This window comes from Typopeltis vanoorti, chromosome 7 (assembly GCF_054136105.1).
Source record: "Typopeltis vanoorti isolate ZY-2024b chromosome 7, IOZ_Tvanoo_1.0, whole genome shotgun sequence".
NCBI classification, from domain to species: Eukaryota; Metazoa; Arthropoda; class Arachnida; order Uropygi; family Thelyphonidae; genus Typopeltis; species Typopeltis vanoorti.
In genome coordinates, this window is record NC_143555.1 from 134,688,745 (window position 1) to 134,707,942 (window position 19,198).

The 19,198-nt window shown below is 35.0% G+C and overlaps 1 protein-coding gene across 1 annotated transcript; it reads right to left on the reverse strand.

Moving 5' to 3' along the window:
• Positions 1-600: 600 nt before the first annotated feature.
• Mrm2 (Mitochondrial rRNA methyltransferase 2) lies at positions 601-16,169 on the reverse strand. Its single transcript, XM_090396148.1, has 4 exons — positions 15,851-16,169; positions 13,173-13,270; positions 5,521-5,922; positions 601-1,073 (listed from the first exon to the last, which is right to left on the reverse strand). Exons 3-4 carry the CDS (start codon positions 5,894-5,896, stop codon positions 622-624), a joined length of 828 nt encoding a protein of 275 aa, XP_090252274.1. The 5' UTR covers positions 5,897-5,922; positions 13,173-13,270; positions 15,851-16,169; the 3' UTR covers positions 601-621.
• Positions 16,170-19,198: the final 3,029 nt, after the last annotated feature.

The following is a 19,198-nucleotide window of genomic DNA, read 5'->3' on the forward strand; positions in this document are numbered from 1 at the left end:
ATGGCTAAAGCAATACACATAAACATACCTGCCTCATATTCTACCATAAGCTGTTTTTGCAGGATGAAAAAAAAAAAAAATTTTCATGAGGAAAAACTATCACTTTTGTATAAGACTGGTTAACTCGTTAAAAATCCTCTAAACATGACTGGAATCTACATCTTTACAATTAAAAGATAAATGTCATAATGTCTCTACAGTTGAAGATTGCAAAGGCACTGTGACATCAGATAACATATAGTGAGTGAGGAAGGATTTCAAATTTAAGTTCTTCAATTATTTTGATCATGATGCAAATAAAAACACCTTGTGACAAACTCTGCATTTACTGCAAATAGGCTTCATTTTTTTCAGTAACTTTCTATCATTTCAGAATAAGAATTATGAAGTTTCCATCAACCATTCTGCCACTTTGAAACTTTTCCGCCCATTAATGCATAGTCGACAGGAAACTTTTTGTTTGACTTGTATGAACTTTTCACCATACTAGACTGTTCATTAACAGTACCACTCAGGATTCAATCCACACATCTGTCAATGACTACAGTATTACAGAATTCTTAATGGTACCCATTTATTTCAAAAGAGGAAAAAAAAAAGTAAGAGATATAAAATTTAATTTTATTTCCTTTCTTTGTTTCCTTTTATTACAATGCCTTTGAAATTCTTTGCAAGAATATATAGTTCAGAGGAATCTGAACGACTTGCTGGCGGTTTTACATGCTTTACAAAATTAAAAAACCTTTGTGTGTCATTCACTAACTTTCCTGTCGACTGTCCATCCCACATCTTGCAAAGAAAAGTTCCTCCAGTTCTAAGTACCTTTAAGGAAAACTGTAATGCAGAGTAAGCTAATAAGAGTATTTGTTCGTGATCTGAAGAACGTAAACCACTGGCATTAGGTGCCATATCACTAACTACCACATCAGCTTTCTGTTCTGGCAACATGGAAATAATTTGATTCTGAATAGATGGAAGAGTAAAGTCAGAATTTTCCAGGATATGAACACCTTCTAATGAATACATGTCACTGCAATCAACTGCAATACAAGTTCCCTGATTATTATGCAGATCTGAAAAGAAAATAGAAAATATAATGCAGAATATTAATAAAACTGGAAACATATGCTCCCAAATAATCCACTCAAATGTTATTTAATTAAGGGGATTTTTTTTTGTTGCCAAAAAAAGCCTTTTAGCTCTTTATTACAGTAAGAATATATAGGTACACCTTTCTGGCAATTCATATAGTAAAGTATGTAAGCTCTGTTCACTAAAACCTTGGTATTATCCAGGTCTACTGATGAGACCTCAATAAAGGTCGAAACCAGTCTGGGTAGTGACCTTCCCTCATAATGTAAAACAGTAATGCATCTCCTAGGAGCTGTGTTTTACATTATGAGAAAATATTAAGGAAAGTGATCAAAGCTTGCTCCACCTTTGCTCCGAGTTGCCTTAGTGTTGTACCACCAGGTGTTGACTTACGCTTGGACTTGCTGGACATTTTTTGGCATGAAACCCTTAGATTTCGATCTTTGAGTTTCTTATTTGGCTTTGAAATAATGAGGGATTTATAAATCCCTCATTATTTCAAAGCTTAATTAAATAATTTTCGTCGCCAAAAAAGTCTTTTGGCTCTTTATTCTACTCAAATGTTCTTTAGCAGATTTCCTTATTACATGTATTTCAATTTTAATGGACACTTTGCATCCATGTTTTGTTTGACATATAAACAGGTTATTATCTGTAGGATGGTTAAACACTGAAATGAAAATTAAAAAGAAAAAAAAATATTGTTTGAAAACCTTATTCTGTATATACTACTGATGAAAAAATGCCACTTTTTGAATTCATTACAACTGGTTAATAATCATCTCTTGTGGGAAGGCATTTCACCAGACTAATTATTTGATTACTGATGTCTAGTATTGTCTCTGGTAACAGCTATTCATAAAATATAAATATAATTTTCTCAACTTTTGATGAATGCTCTTAAATACTGCAAGTCCAACAGAATTATTATGAACATTTTCTGCACATATGCAGAAATAACCAAATTTCGGGATTTCAGTACATCTCCAGGTGACACTAGTGACATGGCAAATATCAAAGATTACTTAATTTCTTGCCAAGTAACATGTTTGGTGTGATGGAATCATAAGCAGTAATTATTTTTCAAAGCAGATCAACCTCAACCTTCATCTGTATTTGGTATACGAGGTCCTTCCTGGATCACCATATATACCAATCTGTCTTCTGACAACTGCTCATTCAAAAAGTTCTTCATCTTTCTTTCTTTTTTTGGGGGGGGGGATTAGCATAATGTTTGGTGGGGCTCATTATGCTGGAAGAGATATCTATGTGGTACTTGAAAGGTTGAATAATTCTGCAGCATGATATGCTCTCCTACTAATTACTGTGGTTTCACAAGATCTGATCATGGAATATGAAGTAAGGACAATTTGAGAGTTGCTTTTGCTCCATTATAAAGTGTACTAGCCACAAGATCCCTTGGAATTATACAAACTACCTACAAGTATCTTCAAATACAAAGATCTCTTCAAAGAAAGTAGAGGGTCTTCTATATCATCATAACCCTAACCTCCACAATGGACTATCCATGCCTAAAATCTGGTGTAAAATTATGTGATTTATTCAGATATAAGTACAAGATTTTTTTTTTTTACTTTTGCTTTTGTATGTCACTAAAAAGTATTAAAGAAGTTAAGTAATAGAATGCATTTGTTTTAATATTGTGTTATGTTAATTTTTCTTCCTTTTACTCATTTGCAATCCAAAGTTTTTATGAAATGTTAAGATATAAACAAATACTGATATATTAGCTTGCAGCTCCAGGTATGTGTTTGTGTATATACTACACTGCTTGGAAAGAAGTCAATGGACATCCCCCCCCATGAACAAAGTGCATCATGTCATGTAATGATTCACATGTTTGTAGCTGGTATAAATTGGAAGAATGTGATGCTCCCAAGATTCCAATTAAGATTAGTTCACATTTATGATCATGTATTATAAACATGATCATAAATGTTCATGTTTATATATGGATCTATGTAGCAGCTTAGTGTTTTGCCACTGGATCCTGTGGTTAGCATTTTTGATTCCATGTTGTGCAAGGCCAGATTTGTGAGGTTTGATAAGATGGATGTGATCTTGATGTTCAGAGATATGTTTATATATAGGAATATATATATAACACTCATGGAATTGAAAATGCTAACCATAGGATCCAATGGCAAAATGCTAAGCTATTATGTAGATCCATATATAAACATGAACGTTTATATAAAGAAAGTGCTGAAGCCTTACTTCATAGACCTAATCTTAATCAGAACGACTGTCTTACCATTCCAAAAGTTTGGGAAATTGTTATCCTCAATTGTATTAAATAATTTATCTGTTATATTTTAATTTAATTTAATTAATTTTAATTTCAGCCCAGTAGTTTTAATCCATGAACACATGACTGTATACATAGAGGGATTCCAATTTAAGTATGTGCACAACTGTTTTTTGCATTCCTAATGTTGTTCAATAATTGTACTGATGCTGTCTTATGATACATAAGATGAAATATTTATGTAATAAAATAGTTATTTACTGTGGCATACGTGTTATTCTATAGTTATGGATGACTAAACAAACACACATAATAACCACAGTAATAAGTTTTAATAAGTAAATATATCATCCTAAGTATCAAAGGACATTGTCAGTACAGTTAATTCAAACAATACTAGGAATAACATACAGTCAGGGCACATGATTACAATGGAATCCCAATATGTGTGCAGTAGAGTGTATAGAATTAAATTAAAATATACCTGGAAGAAAAAAAATAATTACATTAAAATAAGATAACATATATAAAAAAAAGATTATTTTACACAATTTTGTATGACAATTTCCCATACTTTAGGAATAGCAAGAATGTCATTACAGTTTAGATTTGGTCTGTGAAGTACGGCTTCAGCATTTCTTTATATAAATGTTCATGTTTATATAAAGATCTATATAGAAGTTTGTTCTTTTTCCAATGGATCCTATGGCTTGGGTTTTCAACTTCGTGTTGTGCGAGGCCAGATTCTTGCGGTTTGATAAGATGGATATGGTCTTGATGTTCCGAAATGTGTTTATGAACAGATCTGCCCGTGTCCATAGTAAGACAATTTACAGGAGCATGGAACCTCGTACAAGCTAGGTAGCATCAGAGGTCTTTAGGAGAATGTAACAAGTTATAGATCTGGTTGATTGGTTTGTAGGTAGTAGCAAGCTTGTATTTCTTCATAATTTTTGAAAGATGTTCGGAGATGCCTTTGACATAAGGTATGGGAATTCTACGGGCTTGTTTTTGTCTAGGTTGATATGTGGGGAAGTGACTGATGATTTTTTTAATTGTTTTAAGATTGTATCCATTTAGTATGGCTGTATTTTTGATTATTCTTTGTTTTCTTTGTTTAGAGATTCTTCAGAGGAGCAGAATCTGTGTGCTCTGGTTACTAATGATTTAATGATGCCAAATTTTTTGAGATGGATGATGAGCAGAAGAATTGTGAATGTAGCGACCTGAAAATGTCAGCTTGCAATAGACAGAAGTGGAGATGGAACCATCTTCTTTTCTATGGATGTGTAAATCCAGAAAGGAGATACCCTTTGGAGATTCTTTTTAGCGTGAATTTGATGCAAAGATGAAGAAAGTTTGTTTTATCTAGAAACAGGTGTAGTTCTTGTTCAGAATGACCCCAGACACCAAAGATGTCATCAACATATCATAGCCAAATTTTGGTTTGCATTTAAACATGAAAATTTTTTCTTCAAGGTATTCTAGAAACAGGTTGGCTAAGTTTGGTGATAAGGGAGACCCAATTGCTGTTCCTTCCTCTTGCTTGTAAATTTTCTCTTTCCAAGTGAAGTAACTGGACGTAATAACAAAATTGAATAATTCAACAATATCAGATGGAAATTTTTGAGTTAACAAGTCTACTGTTTCCTTATGGGGAATATTAGTGAAGAGGGACAGACAGGTAGATCTGTTCATAAAGGCATTTTGGAACATCAAGACTATATCTGTCTTATCAAACCGCAGAAATCTGGCCTCGCACAACACGGAGTTGAAAACCCAAACCATAGGATCCATTGGAAAAAGACCAAGCTTCTACATAGATCTTTATATAATCATGAACATTTATATAAAGAAAGTGCTGAAGCCCTACTTCACAGACCAAATCTAAACCGTAATGATGTTCTTGCTATTCCTAAAGTATCGGAAATTGTCATACAAAATTGTGTAAAATAATCATTTTTTTTATATATGTTATCTTATTTTAATGTAATTATTTTTTTTCCCCCTCCAGATATATTTTTAATTTAATTCTATAACACGCTACTGCACGCATATTGGGATTCCATTGTAATCATGCACCCTAACTGTATCGACATCTTAAATTATTAAAATGGAAAATGAAAAAAGAAGCAAAGAACAGTATTTTCAATACTTACCTCTACCATCACTATTAATTTTCCTAACTATGACTTGGCTCCAAGCTCCAGGAGATGCTCCACAGTCTACAACAGTCATTCCAGGCTCTAAGAATTTATGCTTTTCATTCATTTCAAGAAGTTTAAAAGCACTCCTGGCTCGATAACTCTCATAACGAGATTTTTTGACATATGGATCGTTCAAATGGCGCTCCAACCAATCTTGTGAACTTTTGGATTTTCCTTTCAGATTACTAGGAACAATTTTCAAGTGCATTTTTGTGGTATGAAATGCTACAGCTTGTTGTTTTAACACAAGCTTTTGGCTAATGTGACTTTTAAAATTATTCTGAAGACTGTTATATCTAGCAACCTTAAGAGTGTTACATGCAGCCATTGGACAACAATGAAGTCAATAAGTTTCTGAAGAGGGAAAAAAAAAAAAGCATATAAAATGTAATTTAATATAAAGATACAAATCATAATATTTCTGTTATTATGGATCAGTGAGGTTGCATTTACAAACATATATATATATATATATTTTTTTTTTTGAATGCCATAATATATAAAATAGAATAAAAAAATTACAGTTAATATATATATATATATATATATATATATATATATATATATATATATATATATATATTATCGTTCATATTTACTCAGTTGTTATAAAAAATTAGTTTGAATGACTATATACCGAGAATGAAAAAGAATAAGGTTTAATATTAAGATACTACTAGTTTCGTTGAATAAATCAACTTCTTCAGGTATCACAGGCAAAGAATTACATAAAATAACAGACACATGATAAAATCACAACAACAGATCTAGTATAAAAAGATAGTAGTATTGTCTTTTATACCGATCATCTGTCTGATGTAATTTTATCATGTCTCTGTTATTTTATATAATTCTTTGCCTGTGATAGCCGAAGAAGTTGATTTATTCAACGAAACTAGTAGTATCTTAACATTAAACCTTATTCTTTTTCATTCTGTATATAGTCATTCAAACTAATTTTATATATATATTAAAGCCTGTGTAGCTCAGTGGATCTGGCATTTGCACACCACGGTGCTAGACCACACGAAGGAAGACTTGCTTTTGAATCTAGTCAGCAACTAGGGAAAATTTTTAAGTCTTTTTTCGACTGGTTCCCAAGTTAGTCGATCTCTGGCACAGGCAAGTGGGTTTTTTTCTCCCGGAAACTCGGGTTTTTTGTCCCTTAAACTCACGAAAATTGACCGTAGAACCCACACTATTTCAGACATTAAATATATTGTGTTAGGATTAGGGACCACGAGATGGCAACACTTGTTGAGCCATCTCTCTTCACAGTGTGCCGCTTAATTAGCGATAGCCTTGAGCCAGCTATCTTTGATTGAGTACCAGTGGAAATTGAACTACTGACTCAGTCTCCAAAAGTTAGATAGAGTTAAAATGGCCTCGCCTACTCACTATACGGGAATAAAAGGTGTTAGCTGATTTTTATATATATATAAAACATCAATGATATTGAGATTCACTTAATTATTCATTCATTAGTACAGAAAACAGTGCTTACTATAAAAGTGTAGAAAACTCTACAATTCTTTCCCTTCTAAATAAAATCCTTGTTAATGCAAGCAGTAGTCTTTGCACTTACAAGACAATTTGTTCCTGAAGGTCATATAGATCTAAGCAGTGCAAGTCAAATCATATTTTCTCTTTGCTGCACTGTTAAAAATTAAATTTACATTTCTGCATTTAAGAAGCTCAACTATTGAGGAAATGAGGGAAGATGACTTACTAGTGAGTAACCAAGAGGAGTTATATAAGCTTGATGTCAATATGGTAATAGGACTTGATGACATATCACCATATAAAGGGAATGTCCCAGGAAGTTAGTGTCAGTCTTGGCTTACATGTTTAACAAGTCTTGTAACAACACAGTCCCAAAGGAATGGCAGGAAAGTAAAATTGTTCCACTTCACAAAGGTGGTGATAAGACTAAGGCTACAAATTATAAGCTGGTTTGTAGATCTGGAATTGTGTTGAAGAAAGCTAGGATGACGATGACGAATCATGTTTTATCAATTTATTTGTGTGTTATAAGAAGGTGACAAATACATTGGACAAGGGAGGTGCATATACAGTGGTATACTTAGATTAGGATTTTGACAGACTGCCACTGTATATGCATACCTCCCTTGTCCTCCCAATATCATTAATATACAAGTTAAACAATAATGGATGGCCCTATAACAAGTTGGTAACTGTACTGGCACAGATGGGATTGGATGCTAGATTAATGAGCTGGTGACTGGCTGTCAGATAAGTATCAGCAAGTTGTGCATGAATGCAGTATCCTGAAAGAGGAAAGTCACTAATGGTGGGGCCACAGGGATCTGTTTTAGGGCCATCCATTGTTGTTCAACTTGTATATTAATGATATTTGGAGGTTTAACTAGCGATTTACAGCTGTCTGCAGATGATGAAAAATTGGGGAGAACAATGATGAATCAAGCGGATGTTATGACCTTATAGGAGGACTTGAATAGATTGTATAAGTGGGAAAGCAAGTGGAACTATTAGTTCAATGTTGCAAAGTATAAGGTTCCGAAATTTGATACAATGATGTGATGCAAAGTATACACTCGGTGGGGAAATTTGAAAGAGGCTGAGGAGACAAGAGATCTAGGAGTGGTGTGACAAGGAACTGAAGTTCAGAGATCATACTGCACAAGTTGTGAAGTCATCGCATCAGGTTATGGCAATGATATGGAGGACCTTAACACTGAAATGGTCACGTAGATGAAATATATCAATCATTCTATACATTCTCCTTTAAATAAATTCTACACATTCTATTCATGTTATTTCAATGGAATATTAATGGTATTGCAATTTTAATGAGCACTTTGCATCATCCAAGACAAACTTAACATGTATACATGTCAAGACATGTTGGGTGCAGAAATAATGGTTATGGTTCCATTGTAATAAGGCCTTGATCAGACCTCACATGAATTATTGAATACAGATTTGGTCACCTGATTTTCATGGTGATGAGGATATATTAGAAAGGGTCCAGAGAAGATTGACTAAGGTGGTAACTGGTCTTTACAATGTGGAGTATGAAGACATTGAGGAATGCAATTTGCAAAGCTTCATGAATAGGAGGAGACTGGATATTATTGAGATGGTTAAGTTAGTACACAGTTCTACTCCTTACCCCTTTCCTCTTCCTATTCATGAGGTTTTGCAAATTGCATTCCCTGAATGTCTTCTTCTCTGGAAATTGTATAAGGAGGGTGTGTGTACAAGTAAGGAGCGGGTTCTTTGCATGGAGTGGTGGCAAGTGGAATGCATTGCCTGACAATGTCAGGAATGTGGATACATTGAATGAGTTTAAAGCACAATTTTATGAGCTTTGTATGTAACAGTGTGTACCTCCCATGATGAGTCTTTTGACTCCATGGAGGCCTGCTGTTAATAATAATAATTATTATTAATTAACAGTAAAAGGATTCAGTGCAGGAAGAATAAAAGAATGTGGGGAGATTGTCTGCAAGGACAGAAAAGTCAGAACTCCATGGAAGATGCAGGAAGTTATGAGACAGCCATGGGAAAGAAGAAAGCATGTCAAAACTTCCTACCAAGTAAATCAGTGGAAAGGGTGCAAAGAAGAGTTACAAAGCTTACATCCAGATTATGGGATTTAGATTATGAGGACAGATTGCGAGTATGTGGATTACAGACCCTGGTTAACAGTAGAAAGAGGGGTGATATGATAGAGTTCTATAAACTTTTGAATGAGTGTTCTAGGATATTGTCTGATGAAATTTTTCGTTATATGGAAGGTGGGGAGAGAACACAGGGACATTCGTGGAAGTTAAGTATGTTCATAGTCAAGAAAGGGGTAAGAGTAGTGAATGAGTGAGTGGAATGGTTTGCCTTTAGGGATTGTGAGTGCATCTAGTGTGAATTAATTTAAGGGATGGTATAACAGCTGATTTGGGTGATTTACAGTCACCCTTGATGGTCCTTGACTCCCTGGAGGCCTCAGATAACAACAATAATAATAATAATTATTCCTTATTGAAAGTGAAAATATTTTGGGAAAATTTGGAGAAAAGAGCAAAGCTAATAATAATGGCAAATATCTGTTGGATTTCTGCTCAGGACATGGACTGGTTATTACTAACACCATGTTCCAACATAAAAATGTGCACAAATTCACATGGAGAGAAGAGGCTAGGAATAAGAAAAGTCTCATTGACTATGTTATTGTTGATAGTGATGTTTTCTCCCTGGTGCAGGACACCAGAGTGTACAGAGGATTTGAAATTGGAAGTGATCACTATTTAGTCTTGAGCAGGATAAAATTGAATTTCATATTGAAAAGAATAACATGTAAGAAAGTTTTAAAGCGAATAAAAGTTGAGCAGCTCTCAGATGTAAACTGTAGACTAAAATACAGAAATATTATTGAAAAGAAAATGAAAGAGTTTGAGAACAGGAATCAAACCTTGGAGATTCAGTGGCAAACTCTAAAGGAAACATTGATTGATTCTGCCAGAGAGGCATGTGGTGAGGTTGTGTGCAAAGATAAAAAAATCAGAACTCCCTGGTGGACACAGGAAGTTAAAGAGGCAGTGAAGGAAAAGAAGAAAGCATATCAAAAGTTCCTGGCAAATAAGTCAGCTTTTACTCTTACAGAATACAGAGACAAATGTAAGAAAGCTAAACAGTGTGTAAAACTAGCTAAACAAAAGTCATGGGAGGACTTTGGCAAGAATATAGAAAATAAATATCAAGAAGGTGGCAAAATATTCTGGAGGTTGTTGAAGAAGCTTAGGAATGGAGGAAAGAGTGCTGTAAAAGGAATTAGAGATGATAAAGGTGAAATGAAAACAGGAGAAAAAGATATCCTTGAAGTATGGAGTAATTACTTTGAAAAACTGCTAAATGAAACAAGCAGTGATGACAGCACAGTGATAAAAAACACTGACCAGGCATGCAGTCAGGAATACATATCCATACTTGAAGTAGAAAAAGCCATCAAAGGCTTGAAATGTGGAAAGGCAGCAGGAGTAGATGATATTCGACCAGAAATGCTGAAGTATGGTGGTATAAGAGTCTTACAGTGGCTGCACTGCATAGTTCAGAAAGCCTGGACAGAGGGACGAATTCCCGATGATTGGAGTAGAGCTCTAATAGTACCCATATATAAAAAGGGAAATAAAACTGAATGTGAGAATTACAGAGGTATTTCCCTACTGAGTGTTCCTGGCAAGATCTATGCAAGTATACTTGAGAAACGGTTGAGAAGAATTGTGGAAGAAAAGCTTGGTGAAGAACAAGCTGGATTCAGGCCAAATAGAGGCTGTCAGGATCAGATCTTCACTTTACGACAAATAGTCGAGAAAGCATGGGAATATAACAAAGATCTGTATTTAAGTTTTGTCGATTTGGAAAAGGCATATGACAAGGTGCCAAGAGAGAAGCTATTCAATACGCTGCAGTTATATGGTGTCAATGGGGCATTATATCAAGCAATACTTAGTCTTTATTTGAGTTGTGAGTCTGCAGTTAGAATTGAAGGAAGTACAGGAAGATGGTTTAATGTTAAATCTGGTGTGAGACAAGGATGTACGTTATCCCCTCTGTTATTCATTATCTATATGGATCACATTATGAAGGAATGTGGTATTAAACCTGATATCAAAATTGGAGATGTTAATGTCAGCTCTTTGCTTTATGCGGATGATGTTATACTTCTAAATAAATCCGCTACAAGTCTGCAAGATTCTCTGACTAAATTGAATAGCTGTTGTAATAGATATGGTATGAAGGTCAGCAATAAAAAGACAAAGACAATGAAAATAGGCAGAATCATTGAAAATGTCAACTGTGTTGTGAATGGAAAACCTGTGGAACAAGTAAAACATTTCAGCTACTTAGGCACAATTTTTACTGAAGATGGTAAACTAAATATAGAAATAGACAACAGAATCAGCAAAGCTGGTATCGTGGGAAGTCAATTGAATAAATTCATATGGAATAAGAAAGAAATTAGTCGGAACACTAAATTAGCTGTATACAAGACTGTGTTCAAACCAATTTTAACTTATGGATCTGAGAGCTGGGTCAGAAGTAAAACACTTGACCAAAGACTAGAGACCGCAGATATGAGAGTCCTGAGAAAGATTAGAGGCGTGAACAGATGGCATCAATGGCAATATCATATTAAAAATGAGGATATTAGGAAAGAACTTGACATTGTCAGCATTCAGGAATGCGTTAGCAGAGCTAATCTCAGATGGTATGGTCACTTAAATAGAATGGGAGAGGAAAGATTAGCAAAACAAGTGTTCTCTGCCAGGTTGGCAGGAAAACGACCCAGAGGAAGACCAAGATATAGGTGGATTGATACGGTACAAAGTGCCTTAGACGATAGAAATATAAGATCTGATAATGTTGGAGTCTTGACAAGTAACAGACTGATTTGGAGGAAAATTGTAGATAGGAAGTTAGTAATGATGTAATTTTTTCATGTAGTACTGTCATATCCTGTACACCCCTTGAGGGTACATGGCAGGAATTTGATGATGATGATGATGATGATGATGAAAGTGAAAAAAAAAATTCGGAAATTTCCATACCAATGAAGAGGGATAACAGAAAATCAGCAATAAGAGAATTCTATATTAGTTCATTTACTGTAGAGATAGCACTTTACATATTTCTAAAACAATAGCTATTTTGACACAATGTCTAATATGTAAGACAGGATAAGATCATTTGAATTAAACACTATATACACAATAAAAAATATATACACAACATATTATAATCCAGTTTCACCATTTGTTATCCTGTTTGGTTAAGTGGTTAACATATCCACTCTCCAACCAAAAGGTTGTTGGTTTGAATCCCACTGAGGGCAGGTATGGACATTTGTAAGTATTTTTAAAGGTGGTCAGAATATAAATGCAAGCATTCTAGATAATGGTTAAAGCCATAGCAAACACTTATAATTTAAATCACAAGTCCATGAAGGGTAATAGGATATGATCCATGTTCTCACAGAGAGTTAAACAACTAACTAGAGCATGGCTGGTAGTTACATTAACATGCATTCACTTTGTACACTGTATTTACTATATTTTCCTTTTATGACAAAGAACACCATCCAAATAAATAGCAATCTGTGTTATTAAGAGTTGTGTGGTGTATGTCACTAGCGATAACATCACTAAATGCTCAAACAACTAGACAAAAGGAATATATGGAATAAAAAAAAATTAAATAAATAAGCAAATCATATAAACATAACAAAAATATGTAATTAATTTTTGTTAAAGTATTTTCATCATTCTGGCTCACAAGTGGAAAAAAATTACTCAAAAATCAGGTTACAACAATTTTAATAATAAAATAATATATAAATATGTACAAATTCTTTGTGATACAGGATAATTAACCTGTTTTTTGTTTTCGATCAAATGAAAACAAAAACAGTTAATTATCATGTAACTAATATTGCAAATTATTATATATATATATATATTTTTTTTTTTTTCAGTAATGTTTAATCCAAATGATCTTAATCTCTTCAGACAGTGCATGTATATCACACTCTTACATCATTACAATACAGAGGTAACAAAAGTTCATACCCAGAGTCAGCACCACAAACTTGACTAGACTACGATCTCAAATTTTTTATGTCCAGCTTACTTCTAGCAGTGGCTGTGGCTTGAATTTCCACTTCCAGCTGAAAATAAATAAATTACGTATTAGATATGCAACAGATTTTATGTGGGGGGGGGGGGGCTGACTCTCAAAATCCGACAATGATGTAAGGTTTCTGCTACTACTTATGTGTTGTAGTTGAGTGAATAAGGGACATACGAAAGGGGGGGGCTGGAAAATTCTGATAAACATCTAGAACAAAAACGATATTAGAGTAACTGATATAACCATAAGAAAGAACATACGAGGATATAAGAATATAAGAACATAAGTTACCTTCATAACTCTGCTACTAGTATGTTTTTCTTGTGGTTATATCAGTTGTTTTAATATCATTTTTGCTCTAGGTGTTTATCAGAACTTTCCAGACCCCTCCCTCATATAAGTTGGTGTATGTGGGGAAGGGAGGAGTTGAGACATACAGGAGTAAATTTCCAGTTCATAGTAGAACAGGAAAAAACATGATGTCATTCATGTTTTTTTCTGAATGAAGCTGAATGAGAGTTTGGTGAACAGGGAGAGTGAGGAGCAAGTGGAATATGTTGCTAGAGAGAGTGGCAAGTGCAACATCAGTGAATGAGGATAAGGAGATGTATTGAATACTTATCCCTGAAAGTTATTCCTGTTGTTTTAGATTTTAAGTGTAAAAATGATGTAGATAAGTGGATTTTATGTGTTAAGTCATTTTATTATCTTTGATCATATAAAAATGTGGTGCCAAAGATAATAGTTCTTCAAGCCAGAATAATTGAGTAAGCAAACATTTCTGCTCTTTGATAACATGCTACAGGTTCAAATTCCATTGTATCATGGATGTTCGTGAAAGTCTAGGTGGTTTATATTTTTTCTTTCCTTGTCCATCAATGTCCTTCCTAATGATCATCAATGAATAATAAATATAATTCATTATGTAGTTTAAAAAAAAAAAGTTCTGGTGTATTTTTCTATCAGTGTTTGTTGCTATTACACAAGCAAGTAGTACCATCTCTGTTTTAAAGAAATTACAATACTTATAATAATAATGCCAGTCAAACTACAGAAATGAAAGAACAGAACACTATTCTTGATATCAGCTCTGTTAGCTGATACTGCCTTTACTAGCAAATGAAAGCAGTCATTGATGTTACTATGATTATTATATGACACCTCTATTGGAGTACCAGGATTTATTGGGGTGTGTGTGTGTGGGAGGGAGGGTCACTGCAAACATCAATCCACCTTATAAATCACTTCACACCATTCTGCACAAGCAAGTATTGTTAGTATCATAGTAATCTATGTTGTGTAGTCACTCTGCGCTACAACTTACAAAATGTAAGTTGGTAAGTCCTAATAATTTTTTTTTTCTGAAATTTATTTTCTTCAACTGTTTGAAGTTTGGTTGTTTGGTATGGCTATGAGGACAGTATCTATTCACATTAATTTGGAGGAAGAAAAACTTCTACCACCTCTATGAGACTGGCTAACTCACCTTCAAATGAAAAGCCTATACTCTGCATTTTTGATGGGATTCATATCCAGGTTTTTGAGTTGAAAAACACACCAATGAAACTCTCTCTTATGTGCTTCAGTAGCTAAGTTGACTATTAAATTTTAATTTAGCTTCTGAAGCACATAAGAGAGAGAGTTTCATTGTTAGAAAAACTATTATTACGAAACACCTTCAGAGAGTCCAAAGACTCATCGTGGAGGGCATCTACTCTACAAGTTTCTATTTCCACCACTCCACCAACCGCAACTACCTTCATCTACACCAACGCCATCTATCACCGACCACCACCACTATTATTTCCATTGACAATCACAAACATTCATGCCCATGGCAGGATTCAAATCCGCAGCCTTTTGGCTGGAGAGTGGATGCGCTAACCACTCGGCCAGCCAGACCGGAAACTAATGGATGAATTACAGACATTTTTGTAAGTGATTAGTAGTTTGTTATAGCAGGAGTCAACATTATTCCGTGTACCAAATGAAAGCAGTCACTGACATTATTATGATTATTATATGGCACCACAACTAGTATTTTTTGTTTGTGAGTTGCTTGTGTACTCGAGGCTGGTTTGTCTGATGCGGAATGAAAAACCCGAGTTTTCGGGAGGAAAACCCTTCTACCTCCGTATAAGATCGGGTAACTCACCTTCAACTGAAAAAAACCCATATAAAGATTCTTCTCGTCACGATCGATCGTGAAATTGATCTGTTATTTACGTGTGACCAGTTAGCCTATTTTATGGGAGAAAAAACTCAGCTTCTATCCGGCGACCATCTAACTTTCCTACCCTCGAAAAGCCCTTATGTTCTTCATGTCCTAGACAGGAATCCAGATAAAGGATATCGCTGTCGGCTGCAAGATAGATCAATGTTTATTGATCCAACTTGTATTCATAAGGTATCAGTTTCCAAACGATATCAAACTTTATGATCCGTTCAGTATCTTCAGAAAACGGCACTACGGTATCAGTAATCCATGCTAAATGAAAAGCAGCGGTTTACATTATATCAAATTATGCCTAAATTTTACGAGTTCGCATTTAATGTGACATGAAAAACTCGTATGTCGAGAAGAATATTGGCGAGAGATTTGGACTGCCTAACTCACCTTTCATGAAGAAAATGGCGCCACATCACGACATGAAGAAAATTTTAAGATCATATATACATACACACAAGTACATATGTTGGTAATAAAAACAACAACATTACTTTAAGAAACGTAAGTGAACCACATTTGTTAATATAAGCAGCGAGAAACACACTAAAAGGCTCTCATAATTCCTGCTGAGCGCCACCTATGCAGTTTTGGATATGTTGATTAATGTTATCAATTTCTATTTCCATTACGCTTAATTTATGCAGGGGAGAATGCTGGTCTTGAAATTCACGCTTGCTCTTGTTATTATTATTATCATTCCTGACACCTCCAAGGAGTCCGAAGACTCATCGCGGGAGGACACCTATAACTGTTTCAACCACTACACTGAACCTCTACTACGAATCATCTCCATCAACGCCATCTACCGCCCACCTCCACAACTAGTATTCTATTTCTGTAAATTGCGTGTGTTCTGAAGGGCCAATTTGTCTGTATGCGAGATGAAAAACCCGAGTTTCCGGGAGGAAAAACCCTGCTGTCCCCGTATGAGATCGGCTAACTCACCTTCGATTGAAAATCGTCCAGATAAAGATTCCTCCCGCCACGACGAGAATCGAAATTAGGCCTATTCCAATCGAAGGGTGCAATGTACCGTCATTCTTCCAATTGCGCTACGGAGGCGACATTATAATTGGGGATCCACACGGATGAAACGATTGAAGTCTGATTAGCGAAATAATGAATTATTGACCATTTAAAACTATATATTTAGAAATTTATGTACATTTAATCATACAAATACAACATTTATTTTACAAATGATTAGAGCTGACTATAGCTACTTTAACTGCGTATGGCCTGTGTTTAAGACGATGTGAAGGGAGCGGAAATGGCTATGCGCCCACATGAAATCACAGTGCTGCACCGAGGACTTGGAAGCTCCTACAACCGAGCAAGCCAAGCATTAACTAGACGAGCAAGCATCGGCCTTCTATACACAATGCAAAGCTCAATTATTGCCGCATATTTAAGACGTCTTCTGTCTACAAAAATAAAAGCCTAAATGGAATGCTTATAAATGCATGCATTTATTAACAAATAAATATTACTTCTTTCTCGATTAATGAGCTTGCACAGCAAGCATGGAGAATTCGCCCTGAATTTATGTAATACAGATTACATCAATTTCAGGAACTACATGAAACTTAATTTCAGAAATTCCAACTATTGTCTCTACATTACTTTAACAATTGAATGAATTTGTCCTGTTTTCGACAGCGTTTTTTCTTCAACTCTGTCCTGTGAGAAGTATTCACCCAGTGAAAAAAAGTTTATATAAGAATTGAAGTTAATAAATCAGAGAATTTAGAATATTAAATGCCAATACTATAGGTTTGGATGGGATGTCAGTTCGGGGATTACGTGAATGTGCAAAGAAATTATCAGTGCCTTTAACTTGGCTATTTCACTTGTGTTTGAGCTCTGGTGAGGTCCCTAGGGAGTGGAAGAATGGTAAAATAGTTCCTTTGTATTAAGGAGCCTCTAAGACTGCTGTAGAAAACTACAGACCAATCACCATATCGGGAGTGGTGGTCAATAGGGGAAAAGTCGGTTAAAGACGGAATTCAGGAATGGGTGGATAAGCATATGAACTGTATGGTGACCAACATGGTTTTGTTAAAAGTCTGTCTTGCCTTAGTAATTAATTAACTTCTTATAATAGAGTGACAGCTGAATTGGACAGGGGAAATGGCTACACATTGATGGTGCTGGATTTTGTTATGGCTTCTGAGAGGAGACCCCCATGGAATACTGTTATGCAAATTAGAACAAATAGGGATGGATATTAAACTGGTGATGTGGATACTCATGGACAGATATCAAAAGTAGTGTATGGAGGATCAGAATCCAGGATGAAGCAGATGTCAAGTGATGTCCCATGCGTGGACCATTATTGTTTAATTCGTAATTGAATGATATAGGAAACGACTCGAAGGGAGATATTCGTAATTAATTATTGATAGCAATAATTAATAAAATTGCTATAGAGAGCTTGCAGGATGATTTAAATAATCTGGCAGTATGGGCAAAAGATAATGTCCATCAGTTCAATGTTGAAAAGTGTAAAGTTATGCATTTTGGAATTAAAAGATTACAAGCTGTGTACCATACTGATGAACCAAAACTCCAAGAGAATGATGCGGCTAAGGACTGGAGAGTGTTAGTGAATAGACAGCTGAAGGTCAGAGGACATATTGTTAGTGTGTTCTTCAATAACCAAGTAATCCTGTGAGGTATTGAAGAACACATTAACATGCAGAGATAAATAAGTTGTTATTCATCTTTATAAAGCGTTGATATGTCCATACCTGGATTATTGTGTTCAGGTCTGGTCGCCTGGATTCCTTGGAAATTAAGTGGTAGAAAAGATTCAAAGGCGAGTGACCAAGTTGGTGAGTGGTGTAAGGAATGCTTCCTACATTGATAGTTTGATAATTTATGGGTTACAGAGGCTGGGTGAGAGGCGGAGAAAAGGGAATATGATAGAAACTTTCATAAGATTGATGCAGAAGAAATATTTCAGCAGAGGCATAATGGTGGAAAAACAAGAGTTCATCACTGGAAATTAAGTAAGAGTGTGGTTAAGAAGTGCGTGAGGACTAATTTTTCGCTTGAAGAGTAGTGAATCAATGGAATGCGTTGCCTGACTCAGTTGTGAGTGCTGTGTTCAAAAAGAGGTATGCTAGATATTATTATCAATGCATTAGCCATCTCTTATAATAACTGAGTAGACTGCTCAAATACGATCTTCGTCTAGCAAACCCACTACCTATCAATTAGAATGCTACTATTGTTAACTCATTCCTGAATCTTGTTTCTAACCTAAGAGACTGGAATATAATTAGAAACATTAGTCTTAACACCTCCGTATGCGGTGAAACAATTTTGTCGTTTTTCCACACCATTGTAACTTGGGCTGATGCACGACTCATGTTACAAAAAGAATGCTAACGATGTTGTCAACTTCCCACACTCCCTTAAAACACGATTTGATGTGCCATCAAGCGTTTCACACTTATTAACATCAAGTTTGCTCAATTCCTCTTGTACCTCCTCCTCTTTTTCATTCTATCATTCTACGAGTTTTACCATATCGTCCTTCCATAATCATGCTTTCTTATACTAGCCCTATCGAAAAAAAAAGAAAAGCTCCCTGAGATATTTTTAGTCTCATTAGCTAACTGCTGTTCCTACTGCACTTTTAATACATTTATCAAGCAAATTACTTTCATCGCCTATTTTTCGTACTTTCTATGCATATAATTGTTACAATTAATCAGTTCCTTCAACCGC